Below are 15,803 nucleotides of genomic sequence, written 5' to 3'. Positions count from 1 at the left end.
GTATCTGCCGTCACCTGGAGTATGGTCAGTAGGGACAGAATGGTTCGCTTTGTTTGCACTTGTGGCTCCACAGAGGTTACCTAATAAAGTAGATCAAAGTCATGTTTTTTGACTGATGTGTTAGTTTGGAAACTGAGCTGAACCAGAGAAGTGATTGCAGCGTGTCCATAGTACAGTGGATGGCAAGTGACAACTCACAGTCACAAACTTTGAGTGAAATTCAACAAATCCATCTTCAGTCCTAAAACATCAGTGTCCTTTCTTCTCATCAGCTTCATACTCAGGCCTTGAAAGAGTGTAGACAGTCCAGGCAATGCTCTTTTTTGTACATCTTTCCTTGGAACTCTTCCAAAAGAGGGTGGAGCGGGGAGAAAAGTGGTCTTTGAAGCTTGGGTCACTTTCAGGTTTGGAGATACTAAACCAAGAATGGTGGCTGAGCGAGAAAAAAGAAATCCTTGGATATCCTCCATCAGAGAAAGTAAGATAAACAAGGAAATTGTGATTTTGTCAGGAACAGACTGTAGTTTTGTAATCTGTAAGGATTTTGCCAAGAAAAAGGAGGTCTTTTTAATACAGAAATATAAAATATTATTGCTGTCCTGCTACACTTAGAGATCTCAACACTGCAGCAGGGACATTAAAGTATTTACCTAGATGGTGTGCTCCTTTCTGCATGAAGATGCAGATTGAATCAAAAAACATCCAGAACAAAATTTATCTTTGTAAATACAGCTATATTTTCTAAAGATAAATTCAGTTTGTTATTTCTGCTCTTTCAAATTTTGTAATTTGACTGGGCACAGAGAAATGCTCAGCCTGTAATCGCACCTGAAGTGTGTGTAAGGTAACATCAGTGCAGAAAAAGACACATATTGGAACCTTAAAGTAAATTGTTCCTCATATAAAATTAAGTTTAATCCTTATAGGCTTCTTGGAAGACAAGGAAAAATGAAGTTTGTCTGTCTCTTATGTCTTGGAAAATTATATAAGTTACAGAATTGGCGCTTTTTTCCCCAAAACACAAAGGGCCTTGTTACTTTAAAATGTTAATAAGGCAAGACACCTGTCAGTTTTACAAAATGCAATGTACCTGGTGGCATCCTGTAACCAGCACTAGGAATTTGATAAGGGCAGTTTGGAGTCTTGAAGCAGGCATATCACCACCAAATAATTAAACTAGTGCTAAAATCCATTTGAATCCAAAATTCATCAGCTCACTGTGTCTTTCGCTTCCTAAAATATAGCTTCAGTAGCAGATAAAAAGGCATTTTTTTAAAACATCCTTGTGGCTCAAAAGACATTAACAAAACAGAAAATTTAAACTGCTAGGTTAAACAGTATTACAGTTCTGAGTCACCTAAACTTATCCCCTTTATGTTTGGTGTTTTGGATAAAACCAGAATAAATAAAAAAAAACAGATCCAAGTTTATTTAGTTAAATACTGTATTGCCTTACCAGATGTACACAAGTATGTTCTGCATGAAAAGAACAATATTTGATGCACCTTTCTATAGCAGGTGATTGTGCCAACCTGTCTTGATCCAGTTTTCCTACTAATTACAGTTAATTATTTTGTTTAAGAGAGTAATCTAAGATCTGAGCACTGAAAGTAAGGCAGGAACTCACACTGGCATTAATGAAGTACCTCTCTGTACTTCTGCTACCTATATATACTTTCTATAAAATATTGGGCAGGATGCTGCATAGAGCGGTATCTCGGCTCCCACTGGAGAGTCCTCAAGCATAATACGTGTTGTGAACTCGTTATCCATTTGTCTCTTGGAGTTATTACTGCAGGTGTTCGTGCAGTCACATGCCTTGGTATTGCAGGTGCTGTGAAAGCTTCTTGCTCATAAAAAATCAAAGTGAAAGTGTAGCAAATGTGCGTGGGTGACTCTGTGCTATGTGAGGTATTACAGGTATGAACTCTGAATGAACGTGAGCACAGGCCCTGCTGGGATCAGCATAGCTACTGGGATCAGAGCAGCTACTGGCGTCAAAGGCAGCAGGTGACCAAACCGAACGCATTTTCTAGAACCATCTGCATTGCCCTGTGCAGAAAACACTGTGGCGTTTTCTTCACTGAAAAATCATCGGCTTTAGCTGTTCTCACCGCTCTGGGCTTGCACACTGCTGGACTACTTTTGATTTGTGTGAGCTCCAACATGTTCTCTGGCATGTTTCTTCTATACAGACCCTCAGATGTATCTTCCCAGAACTACATCCAGCCCCAGTCTTGCTTTTCAGTCCTTAGTATCTTAGTACCTGCTGTCTCAAGATGTCTTAGCTCCTGAAGTTCAGCCTTTCCCAATGCACGTACTTGGAGGCCTTGCACTTACTTTCCGTACCGTTCACTTAAAAATATGGTGAAGATAAAGCATGCAAGTTTTTCAAGGCTTTAGACAATTATCAGTTAGACAGGGAAATCTCAATTAAAAACACAGAAAGTCCACGTAGCATTCACTATCTCTGGACCTTCTAAGTTCCAGTGGTTTGGGACAAAATGAGAAATTTCACAGAAACTTTCTGAAACTGGGAGGATAAATGTAGGAGGTGATGTGCTATATTAAAAAAAAAAAAAAAAAAAAAGGCAAGGGGACACAGTGGTTAAGTAATTTTCTGAAAGATATCAACCTATAAACATGCCATAACAGCTTTGTGTAACTGTTTTGCAACTCTTTCCAGCAGCCAAGTTCCCCAGTTTACATGAGAAATAAGGCTAAAGTTGATTCTTTTATTACAGTGCATTTCTGGCATCTGCCTTTGAACACAAATGTTGTAAAAGGTGGTCTTTAAATTATGATGGTTGTTATAATGTTGTGACCACTCATTTTAGTTCTGCAGTAGTTTACGGTATGAAAGCCTGTTAGTGCTAAAGAACTGCTTGATCACACTACTCAGTAAGCATATTTATTATCTGCTTATACCTGTTGATAATGACTTTTCTTCAGTGTTTCATTCCAAAATTCTCTTATAATTAGTGATCCAAGAAGACGCTGAAGAGTGAACTTTTCCTTTTATAATGACAATTTAGTCTTTTGTATGTATTGTGGAGTTAGTGTATCTGCAATACACAAACATTACAGTATTTTCGTGGACATAGTGCAGAATGTGTGTTTTGTGACAGTGGCTGTTGTATTATACTACTGACAAAAGTAAGGCAGGCACTCGCACTGGCATTGATGAATTCTGCTTATGTAGTTGCTACAAAACATAGGGTCCTCTGTGAATGGTTTGGGCATTTACATACCAAATGTCTCAGCATTACTAGACTACCTGTTATACCACACTCAGCACAATGTTATCCAGTTCTTTGTCTCTGTATTTTCAAGTGCTAATGTTTTATATTCCTTTCCTTGTCACACTCAGAATCTTAACCGAGTGATTTTTCTCTTCTGCATGCCGTGTTGAGAAGAGATCAGCCTATATTAAGTTTTTTCCCTTTACCCAGATGGGACTGTCTCTTTAGAAGACCAGCCTCTTCCCTGTTTGGCTTTCTGAAGAGTTTGAGCTGCTCTGTGAAGGCAGAGGCTTTCTATGCAAATGAGAGAGACAAGGCAAGATGCTGAAGTAATATTAGCAGGTAACAAGTAGGGAGGTAGCAGAGGTGGGAGTCTGAAGATTGCCAGGATGCTGAGAGTATGCAAAGATCACACCCAGTCAGAGTATTACATCTGCAGATCTGCTTCTTCCTTGGCTGTGTGTTGTATCAAACCTTCACCTGGTTGTTAAAGCCCAAAATCTGTCACTGCTTGCTTTCCTGTGACCCACTGTCTGACATCTTTGTAAGGTAACCTTTGCAGCAGCAGAGGGACGATTCTTCCCCTATGCAGCAGGCTGCAGCCTGTGCCATCTGCTGTTGGGCCCTGTGTGCTTTTAAGTTGGCATTTTCCTTGTCATGCTCCTTTTTATCTGTAGGCTGAGCGGCTTGCAGGAAATGAGAGAAGTGAAACAGCGTGACTTTACTGAAGGACCACAGGATCTGGTCCACTTGGCTTTCATAGAATCATAGAACAACCCAGATTGGAAGGGACTTGAAAGATTTCCAGTGTTTTCCTTTCCCCCTTGAGGACCCTTACTTGTTATTTCAAGGTACATCAAGTGTGTAGCTATTCGGAGCAGAGGCCATGTCTTTCATGCCCATCTTGTCTGTAAGGACAGTAGAACGTTTGTGTAATTTAAAAAAAAGGAATTCTCTTAACTGAGAAATGATAAGCATTTAAAAAGAAGACTCCCTTGCTATTTTATATCACCATATACAAATACACATGAATATACATGCTTACAGTATTTTATGTGTTGACTGTTTTTGGAATAGATATGATTCTCTGCTCTTTTCAGTGAAGAGTATCTCTCCAAGGAGGCCCACAGAATAAATTAATAAGAGTGCTAAATAAATGTGTCATCCTCCTTCTGATAGGCTGAATGAAGGTGTACCAAGATAAAGTGCATATGGTTCTAACAAAATTACATAATTTATCATTATTAAGAGAAAAAACCTTCATATAAATTCTTGCCTATTAGCTGCTTTACTTCACTACCTAGTGAAAGCCAGACGAATGGTAGCTACAAACTAATTTTTCCTGCCTTTTCAAAAGCTTCATGTAGCAGTGGTTGTAGAAGATGTTATGGCACAATGAAACAAAGAAAACAGCATTTGCAAAACACAGGCAGAAGTAAAATACACAATAGTTCCAACTTCTCAGCTGTGTGCTTTCCTTCACTTCCTTTCCCATTCTGTGCAGACAAATGGAATCAATTAAAATAAGGGAAATATCTTCAAAATCAGTTTTTTCCACATTGATTCTAGCTCTGAAGAACTGGAATAACCTAAGAAGCCAAATGCAGTTTTTCAACATTCTTTCCTGAGTATAAAGAAGTAAGGCTGCTGCTGCAGCCTTTAATACCAACACAAAAAATTGGCCAAAAAATGAAGTTATTGTTAAGGTTTTGGTTCCATTTGAGTCTTTTAATTACTATGTACCACACTAGTGTGTTTATTACTGCTGTATAAGATCACTGCAAAAAATGCTGTCTGTATTCATTAAAAACAAACAAACAAAAAAAGCATTAAACTGACCTCAGTTAATATGAAAAATATTTATGATGAAGTGTACTGTGTTACAGCATATCCAGTTTTGGGCATGAGGAAAAAAAGATAATCCTTCTTAAAAACAATAACCACTTCACTTACATTTGCAATAGGATTGGAAATTGGTTGTCATCATCCAACACAAGACACAGTAGGTAAACAACTTATAACACTGTTGCCAGCTCTTAAAAGTAATCATTATTCTGTGTTTCTGTTCTTGTCAGCATTCACTTAAGAAGCATTTGATAGTCATAGTGCAAGAAAATGTGAATGGGCAATTTCTTAATATGGTGTTAGAGGCCCAGATTGGCAGCAGTATACGTGATATGGCTGCAGTGTCACTGGGGAGTTTCCTTCCTAGTTAAGATTCAGCAGTGGGCCTGTGAGATACACCTGTCAACTTTTCAGGTGCAACAGGAAGAAACAATCTGGTTTAGCATATTTGTGTGTGTGTGTGTGTGTGGTACAAATATAGTGATAAAGAGGACTTTTTCCTTTTTCTCCATAATAAAGAACCATGAAAATATATTTATGTGATCCCTGGCTGCTATAAGGTAACCATTTCTTGCCTGCAAATTTGTAACAAAAGAAAGGAGATGGCTATGTTTACTATCTAGAGATTGGGGGGTTTTAATATATTTTTTATATATTTATGCTTGTGCATATAACAGTCTATATATATATATTAGATATGTAAACGTGTGTAATATGTAAAAATATCTGTAGTGCATCAGTTTTAATTATCATCTGCATTTCTTTGAGAAAAACAGGAAACCATTGTTATTTCTCCAGTGATGACCCTCCTGGGAGATCAATTTTTAAAGAACTAAGAGCTAAAGGAACTGTACTACACTGTACTACAGTGTTTTCATACTGTTATGCTGCTGTGGCACTTTTATGTGTTTAGGCCTTGTCTTTACCACTAAGTTGATTCTACATAGGATGAAGAGTGTTGCACCCCCTCTCCTGTTAAGCTGCTCCTGCTTTTGTCTGCCATTGAAAAAAAAAACAGGGCTTGGTTTGCTTTTGAGGGCAGAAAATTGTTCCGTAGAGATTACATCAGCAACTATATTTTAATGAGGGGAAAGTTATTAAATAAACAAAGACAGCTTGCTAATTTTGCATTATTGCCTTAATGCCATATTGCATTGATTTACATAAGAACATACCCAAATTACAGTTAGAAAGATGGTGTTTCTGTGTGCTGGAGACTCAATCAAGATATGTCACCCCCTGTGCAAGGTGCTGAGATTCCATCAAAGGCTGAGACCTATATCGTTTCCTTCTTGCATGTCCATCCTGCTAAGAGCTATTACAAGTCCAGCTTCTTGTAATTTTGACTTTGCATTTGTTTGCTGAAGCTGTGGACATTCTTATTCTGCTCCCCCCACATGGGTGTATACTTGGGCTGTACTTTGCCTTTTTGGAATTGCCTTTCCTCAGGTCTGCTGCCTAGCTACTTCCATGAGTAATTTTAGGGAATTCACATTGAAATTTCTCAGTGAGTCCTCACCCAAGCAGGTACCTAGTAGTTCAGAGATTGTCAGAGTTGGCAGGAAGATAAGGATGAGTGTTCAGTGACAATGAGAAAAAGTATCTTCGTCAGGGCTCAGCAGGATTTGTTAGATTTTGCGGGCTATATACCACGTAATTACAATACTGTGAGGTACATGGGAAAAAGAGATGCCTGGACACCTTTATACTGAAGAGCCAACACAACTAAGGAGGGGGAAATATGGTGATTATTGAATTAGACATCCATTTGGAATCTGTACAGAGCTGTCAAGGAAAGATGCCATCATATTTTTCAGAGCAGAACTATGCACTCTAAAATAAGTGAGGCAAGTCAGAATATATTTTTTAAAAACCTGTCCAACTTACTTTTAGCCTGGCAAAAATAGAAGCAGTCACTTCTACCCCAGCTCTGAGCTGCAAAGTAAAATGTTTGTATGGATAAAAAAAACCAAAACATGCCACATACCTTCAAAAGTTGAAGATGATCTTCCAGTAGTATTTTGCAAGTAGTCCCAATAGGTCTGCAAGATCTACTCCACTGATACTTTGTTGTCTGGGAGAAATCCTCTCCTACTTGCTTTTTTCCCCCAGTAGCAATGAAAGATTCCATGAAGTGGCTTATTTCTGTGATTGCTGCTTTCCCGCAACAAAGTAAAAGCACTGTTTCCATATGAACACACAAACACCTAATAACCAGGGAATAGTTGGTCACAGGATGGATCAGTAACTATTCAGTCATTTCTTTTTCAGCACTTGTAATCTCACATCTGCTGATAAATGCTATTATGAAGCCCTAAGCCTTCTCCTGGATTCAGACAGAAGGCAATATTAAGTTTTTAAGTTCACAAGAAACAGCTGACCATGTAGACTTGTGCTAAATCTTTGAACAAGGACAAATTGTCAGGTTTTGGGGGTTGGACTTGTAAGATTAAAAAGTCTGTAGTTTTGTAGGCAGAACTTAAACATCATATAATTTGGAAAGAGATGAAAAGCAACTTTTATATTTCTATTTATTGTCTTCTCCTGATGACAAGGTGGTTCTTTATTGCACATTCTTTCCTGCAGAATATAACTGCAATATGTTACCTTAAAGAGGTAAACAAAATTTTTGGTAATAAAGTTGCTGAACAAATGGTAGAGCCTTTCTCCCCAAAAGCTTCCTGTGATTAATGAGAATACCCTGACACTGACCTACGCACTGGCTTCCAGCCACCTACCAGAAGACTAAATGGCATGCGGCATACAAGCTACAAACATGCATGATGAGAAAAGAACACAATAGGTAGCCACTTAAGTCTCCAGTTTTGGGGAAGGATCCACATTGACGTTTGCTGCTGAAGGGCTTTCTTTAGACTTGGCGTCTGTGAGGACACTGTAAGCAGGCTGTTTTGGTTGGGAGGGTAAATGAGTGTCAGTGTGTAAATACCGGCGCGGTCCTTCTGCTGAGGCAGTGGATGTTTATAGATGCGAATTTTTCAGCAGCTATAAATGGAAGGTCTGTTTGTTATGTCTAAAGCACATGGGAAAGGCTTGATCATAAAGTTAGAAATTCAAGGTTAATGACTTTTAAAAAATCCTTACGTTTCAAAGTTCGGCTTAAAATGCCATGGCATAGCTTCTGGAAGGGAGGCACCAGAGCAGGCAAGCTGCAGCAGCCCAGCAACGGCTGACAGCACAGCACTGGTGGCTCTGTGCTCTCTGAAATGCCTGCACGCCTGTGCTTTACTAAGGAAGCAGCTCACACATAAATCTTGTGGTTTTATTGCGTTTGAGTCAAGAGGTGCAGCAGTAGATAATGTCACCTGTTGGCACAGGGTCAGCAAACAGCAGCTCGTACCTTTCTTCTACAAAGCCGTCTGCCCCAGCTGAATATGATTGACTGAGAAGTCACGTACTCAGTCTCATCTATCTCCCCAGTTGAGGGAGAAAAAAAAATGCAATTCAGGTTTCAGCATTTTTGTAATCCCTCTGAGCCTCCCATTAAATTTGCTCTACTGTGTGGGAAAGGATTAAAGATTCTTTGGGCTCCAAAACACAGTATACAAAAATTAAGTACTACAGCATGGTTTGTGGTAAGGCAGCAACTAAAGTGTATAGCCTGACACATAACCCAGAGCAGTGAGTTCTCTTTGACAAGTAACACTTGTTGACAGCTTAAAATTTCTGTTGGTAACACATGCCACAGTTGCGTGCGGCCTTTGTTTAAAATATTCTGTATGCAACACACTTCATAAGTAATTTCAAAAATAATCAGAGTTGTTCATATGCTGTTAGTAACTTAGAGTGCCAAAAGAAGGGAGTATTTTCTGGCAGGGAAAACTCCTGTTCCTGTGGAGCAGCTCATAAATGCTCCCTTGTAATAAATATTTCAAGATTAAAATCAATGCGTTACAAGTTTCAGACAAGGCTGTTTATCAAGATGAAATAGTTCATTTCCTAAAAGGAAATATTATTCACATTCTATGTTGAGTGTGGGCATAGATGAGAAATTTCTATTTAAGAGTGCCCAGGATTTTTCCCCCACAGAAATGGTAAATGGAAACTGCCAAAAAAAATTCCTTCCCTAATTTTTTACTACTTTGAGAGCCTGACTTGCTGTCAGGCTTAATTTGAACAGTATTAAATTCTCCTAAATATATTGTGCTTAGTGTAATTAAGCATCTAGCTTTTTTTGTCCTAATCCCATAATTAAATATATGAATTTTTTGTGAAAAGGACACAGAGCTACTGTGCACCCAGGCCTTAGGAAGAAAGCCAGGGGCAAGAAAGGGCATAATAGATATTAAAAATTAGACTCCAGAATTCATACTTTTAAACATAAATGTTGCCTTCTCCTGCTTTCATTACCCTACTTGCATGAAACATCTTCCTTCCACATCTCAGCTGCTAAGCGAAGAGCTGTGCGTGATGACTGCTAACTGCACACCTGACTACAATTTGCTAATGTTATGAGGCAGAAAGTACTAAAGAACAAGAGTGTTGCATTTTTGTCATTTTTCATTTCCTTGTTGCACTAGAAAGCCCAAATGTAGAAGGTCTGAATACCATCTCATGAACAAGAGGTAGTTCCAGTGTGTGTAAAATGCTACTGCTGAACTAACAACTGTTTAACTGTTTCCACCGTTTGTAAGGCAAAGTAGAGTTCCAAAGGAAATGAAAAATAATACCATGCCACACAATTTATATCTAGGCTCTCCACTCAAAAAGCGTAAGAAGTCTCTGCTGACTATATCCATATTTTGATTTTTCATTATATTCTTTTTTTCATTTTTCTAAACACAAAACCTGCTTGCTTTTCATCTGTAATAACTTCTAATGTTAATTTTCAATGTAAGACTTCGAACAGTATTCCTCAATGTCATTATTTCAAGATTTTATATGTGCAGGTATTTTATGGACAGGTTATTTTTCTTAAGGTCTAGACAACAGTATTACTTACAAAAAGAAGCGCTAATAGAAAGAAAAATGTAATTATGAGAAAGCTAAATATTATGGGCTACTCGATTCTTGGGGTTTTTTTTTAATCTCTCTTGCGAGGCTAAATTATAACCTGGTTACTCTCCGGTTCCAGCTTTCTGATATTTTGGTTTGATTTCAGGTTACTATTGGCCAGCTGTACTCCACGCAGAAATTGGTTATTGAGAGTCCAGGAAACACATAGCTGTGAGAAGCCTCTGATCCTGAAGCAACACTGGACCATCTTCAGCATCCTACAGTGCCACGTACAGAAGCATAAATTCACTGCACATGTCTGAGCTTTTCTGTTCAGCAGAAGAAATGCCCGAGAGACTCATTTTTTGGCAACCAAAGTACTATTTTCTAGTTGTTCACACGTTCTAAGATATATGGCTGTGATTTAAAATAGCATGTAAGATAGTCTTAAAATGTGTTTGCTTGTATGTTCCATGTGATGGAATATTTCCTGCCCTACTTTGACAATAAAACTTCATTAAACTACCTGTAATCAGATACATTATTCTGCTGCTGACCTCGTCTCTCTCTGACCGTGGAAATCGTGTTAGATTTAAAACTCCTCAAGATCTAAAATCCCTCACCCATTTGCTAAGTTCTTATTGATCTTCTTGCATTTCAAAGTCTACAGCATCTGAATTAAATTACTAAGTACATATTTTATTTTAAATATGAAAACCAGAGATGAATGTCTCCTGGACCTCAATACTTACAAATATCACGGGCTGAATTCTGTGGTTTCTTTGAAGAGCATCCCTTGACATTTCAGTAGGTGACATAAAAATTTCATTACTTCTTTAATTTCCAAGAATTAATAACCAGTCTTGTCCTACTTTTAACAATTAACAGATCATACTAGCAAAATGTAAGACTTGCATTAGTGAGGCTTGGAAGCTTTAAAATGCATTTTCACCACTGAGTCCTTTAATTTGTTGAGGTGCAGCTATTATCAGAAAGCACCACATCACTTTAGCTGTGGTTCCCTTTTTCACAAAGCTCCTGAATTTTGCAGAAGAAAAATAAGCTAACTATAACAGCAACTCAAGTGCTGTAAGTCAGGAATTGGCAACAAGCTTTGCCTAGCGAATACTCAGTATCGCATTTTATTGTTTATTATTAAATCTGTAGAATACTCAACACTTTTAAGACCATACATTTAAACAAAAGCAAGCAAAATTTCTGCTCAAGTCACTGATGTGTTTTAGTTTGTTTTCTATGAGAAATGTGCAGAAAAAATTAAGCACTGCAAAGCTATTTTAATGGCATACAGAAAAAAGTTTCCTTCTATTTCAGTGGATTGTTGTGGGGTTTTTTAAGTAGAGAAACAGAAACTCAAAACTAGTTCCATAACCCTGTGGCCTTTAAACACACCCTTATTTTTCTTGCTTCACAAAATTCATCTTTGTTTAGAACTTATATTTTTCTGTGTGTGTACTTCGTGTTCTGTGATAACATTATTAAAGCAAAATGTCTAATTTTAATGTCTAATTTAGAACAAACTCCGATTCCTCACTGCCATTTAAAGTGGCATTTAAAATTAAAATTTTACAATTTTGTACAGTTAGATTGAAATGTATACTGATGCATTTCATGGACAATAAAGTGTACAAGAATAAAATTCTATGTGTACCTAAGACTACAAATGTAGCCTCCATTCTCACTTTCAGATAAGAGGCAAATACATTAACAATTCTCTTCTTATTAGATGTCTAAGTATTGCAATGTAAATTGCTTTTAATGAACATTTTACTCAAATGGAATTAATTATTCTAATAGGTAAGATACATTATATTCTGTATTTTAAATCTCTGTATTCACAAGTGGATAATTAAGTGCACTTAATTGTGAAAGCGCAGGGGAAGAAAGGTTTGATTGCTATTTAAGCTTCCAGTGAGCTCACAGAAATGTAGTAACATCTTATAGTCTTAGATATCTGACACAGACTTGGAAAGGCTGCCAGTTTTATACTGTAAGAAACTTGGTCCCTAAAACAGTACATGCAAAATCCTTGCCTAAAACAGCCTAATTACTGGAACAAGCACTGCATACCATTTCAAGATCTGAGAATGTATGCTAGAAAGCAAAATAAACATCCTTATAAATAGTGTAGCCCTAATTTATAAAGAGAGACAACTCCATTGGTAACATAATCTAGGTTTTCACCATGTTTACCAAAAAGTAAGCATTTGGTTTTAAATAAAGGCCTTTTCAATACATAATCAGTTCTTCCAAAATACCAGTACCTTTCCAGTGAAGTTCTTTATCAAGAATACAGCTGTAGATGGTACATGCTCTCATATAGGCATGCAGCCATGGGAATATGATGTCTTATTCATTCCCTCAGAAGTATGACGGAGATTACTTCTCCATTAATCAAGCTCTGTAATCTCCCTCTTTCCCCAGTCAGTACTGCAGAGGTTAAGGCAGCTCACTTTCTCAGACAAGGAAAAATTAGTTCTTATTCGAAATTAACGATCAGCTTATCATACATTATTTATACATTACTTATTAGAAGCAACACAAGAACCCTTCTGCTCCTACAGTCCAAAAGTCTGCATAACGCTATCTAACTTGTTAACAGAAGTGCAAAGCTAGCAAAGGTATTGGCATTTTTACTACTCAGGCCCAACAGTTGTGGCATTTTAGATGATTGTTCCCTGTTTTGGGCAGACCTGTATGTTTCCTTTCCTTGTAAAATACATTTAAGTGCATGCTCAAGTAGTGTTAGTTATGTGCATATCAATTGTACACGATTGGAGGATGCCTATAAATACTTTCTTTTTCCTTGCCTGATGTCCATTTTAAGGAATTTTGTCATAATATGCCCAGTTCTGTATAAAAAGATAGCCTGCCAAATGCTTTATCCCTGAAATCCTACAAACTGGAGGGAAAATATTTGCTAACCACATCTGCCTTACGAAGTCCAGCACAGAAATAATAGTTGTAGGCTGGGATGACTTTAGCATTATGTTTGTGCCCACTTGCCCTTTTTGTAGTCTTGGCTAGGCATGTTGTCACTGATGGAGACAGTGAACTGGAGGGCTGGCACTGTGGTCCAGCCTCAGAGTTGCTGTGCTCTTACAGCTGCACCTTCTGTGCTTCACCAGTTCCGTTTACGTTGCAATACTCATTAAATCTCTCTTGGCACGCTGTCAGAAGCTTTGTTGGATTTTGTCAAAGCAGTGTAAACAACAGGAATAGTTAAAACACAAAGGAATGGTCCCATGACTTATGTACAATGTCCACTATTATAAAAAGTATATATATTTTCCTTAGAATAGAAGGGAGCTCAATAAATATCTTTACTAAAGCTGCAGTGTCTTAGCAAAACAAGTTTGCTTTTGTATTATATTGAAAATGCTTGTCTTTTCCTGATCTTGACATTTTAGCAAACTATTGACCTCAGCAGTATAAGCCAAAATTTGATTGTTTGCATATATTGAAGTTTGCTATTACTTTTACAGTATAAACTTGGAAACAGCACTCTGAAAGAAAAAAGTAATCATTTGATTAATATTAGCAACTCTTCAAAGGATAGGCATTTCTGTTGTGTGTTACAGCTTCTCAAGAAATTTTACTCAAATGGAAAGCACGGTTTCCAAACACCCAGATATACCAGAGGTACAATTGTCTGGGAGGAGAACAACCCAGCAGAGAAGCACGTGAACACTTAACATACAATGCTGAAACAGCCTAAGAAGGATTTTAATTTACTACTCACTCTTCTTGAAAGGTATTTCTATATAAAAAACTTCACCAAGTTCCCAGGCCTTAAAAGCGTGACTTTTACCCTCTAACGTCAGCAGGTGGGATAATTTTATGGAGAAGCACCAGCCCCTCAACCTACTTACTGTAATTACTGTAATGCAACATAAACGCGTCTCTCCACATACCCAGCACAGACCATATGTACGCGTAAACAGAGCCATGAAAGAGCTGTGCACCGACTGTTTTCCTGAGTTTTCCATAATGATCTACAGTGAAACACTGGCATTATTCAAGTCAGGACTATACTGATCGCTTTGTTCCACCATTCTTAACACAGGCAAATTATTTCATACTCTTAGGAATATTTTGTTTGACAGCCTTTATAAAAAAAAGAAGTAAGGTGTGCAGCTCTTTAACTGGATGTTTACATTCCTACTTTGTCTTTTTTCAGTATTTTAGAATATAAGAATAGTGCACAAGCCCTTAATGTGGAAGCAGGAATAAAAAGAAACACATAGAGAAGCCAATAATTCTTCCAAAACTGTGTATTTTCTGTAAAAGGAAAAAATTTGGAACTCTCAAACCTGTTTCACAAACATATGCGCCTTCAAAAGAATTCTGTTTTGCAAGAGATGCTTCTCTCTAAACTACTTACCTTTTTTACTGTTAAACCCAGTATCTGCTGAAGCTTTGCAAGAGGGGGAAATGATGGTGAGCAGTGCATTCAAATAACTACTCCTCTGTGTTCAGAGAAAAAAACTATGGAGACCTGTGAAGAATGTGCAGGCTTTCTACTGAAAGAGTACATCCCATAAATATTTATAACAGTCTTTGGCAATATGCTAATCCAAGGCAAGTAATTTTCCCTCTCTTAAAAAGAATCATGAAAAAACAATTAAGGTGATTTAATTACTGCCATGCATAGACAGCAGATTTTGAACTCTTGACAGGTGAACATTCATCACAGTGCCATGTTGTTCTAACCCCACAACACAAGACTGAACAGAATAGACAATTAAGCCTAGATCATTTCCCCTACCTTCCTGCAGTACTTTGGGCTGGATCCAAATCCCAGGGAAGCCAATGGGACCAGAAGCCAGACTTTCCAAGTACTGACTGAAAGCCCCAACTTTAAATAAAACAGAAGTAGTTTTCATACAAGTTTGCAGATCTTCATGACACCAAAGTAAATTTAGCTTCACAGTCCTTTTCTGAATCAGTTAAATCTGAATTTAAATGCAATTGTACATGGCAAAAAAATTGCTTAAGAAAGATTTAACTCTGATGTCCTTCACAGTTACCCCTACAGAGTTTCAACTATATTAAATTTTTTTGGTTTATATATATATACCTATAAAACCATTTGGCAGCTATTTCTCCCCTAAGCCCTTAATTCATGGTGGGGGGACAGAGGTATGCTTAAAGTGAAAATCTTTGGAGATGGATTTTTTCCAAAAGGGCAATAATATCTTTATCATTTCTTATTAAAGTCAGGGGAAGGACCATGTTTATGAACACATCCTCCAGAAGTTATGCTTCAAATCTTTAGAAAATACATTAAGAGTAATGCAACCAAACAAGAAAAGTGCTTCACTTAACATTTTACTCTACTGGCCTTCAGATTTTACAGAACTAGAACTACTTCATTTTGAATATATCTCTTTGAGAATAATGTTGCAATTATGCCATGTATCTCAAACATATGACCATGAACAGCAGCCCCATGTTTTGCTGGTGCGGGCTTGCAATCCTTCAGTACGCACATGGTCCGGTTTGGATTTTTACACTGCTGCCCAGTCTAATCTTTGGTAAAGCCTTGCATTTCCATAGCCTTCACTAACCACAGCTTTGAAAATACAACTGTGTGTAGGCTGTCTTTGAAACCTCCTTTGAAAACCTAAGCTTCTATAAAATCTTAAAAGCACACAAATGTATTGTCTATTAAAACTGAGTATGTTTAATTCTTGTCTGAGAGGGGTTACCCCTTTCTTTCACAAAAAGTAATTATTTATAACA

General features: G+C 37.5%; 1 protein-coding gene across 3 annotated transcripts in view; it reads left to right on the top strand.

The window, feature by feature from the left end:
• LYRM4 (LYR motif containing 4) overlaps window positions 1–10,577 on the top strand; it is an 87,232-nt gene extending 76,655 nt beyond the window's left edge. For all 3 annotated transcript variants that reach the window (XR_003573301.1, XR_003573300.1, XM_027902205.1), the window contains one exon: window positions 10,207–10,577. Coding sequence is in view for 1 of the 3 variants with exons in the window: in XM_027902205.1 (XP_027758006.1) it covers window positions 10,207–10,269 (63 nt within the window). In the remaining 2 variants the exon portion in view is untranslated. The remainder of the gene's footprint in view (window positions 1–10,206) is intronic.
• The last annotated feature ends 5,226 nt before the right edge of the window (window positions 10,578–15,803 follow it).

The sequence above is a fragment of the Empidonax traillii genome, unplaced genomic scaffold (assembly GCF_003031625.1).
Source record: "Empidonax traillii isolate 1590-97213 ecotype Southwest subspecies unplaced genomic scaffold, ASM303162v1 scaffold850:size379550, whole genome shotgun sequence".
NCBI classification, from domain to species: Eukaryota; Metazoa; Chordata; class Aves; order Passeriformes; family Tyrannidae; genus Empidonax; species Empidonax traillii.
Note: the sequence above shows the minus strand (reverse complement) of the source record. Positions and strands in the feature narration are given on the sequence as shown.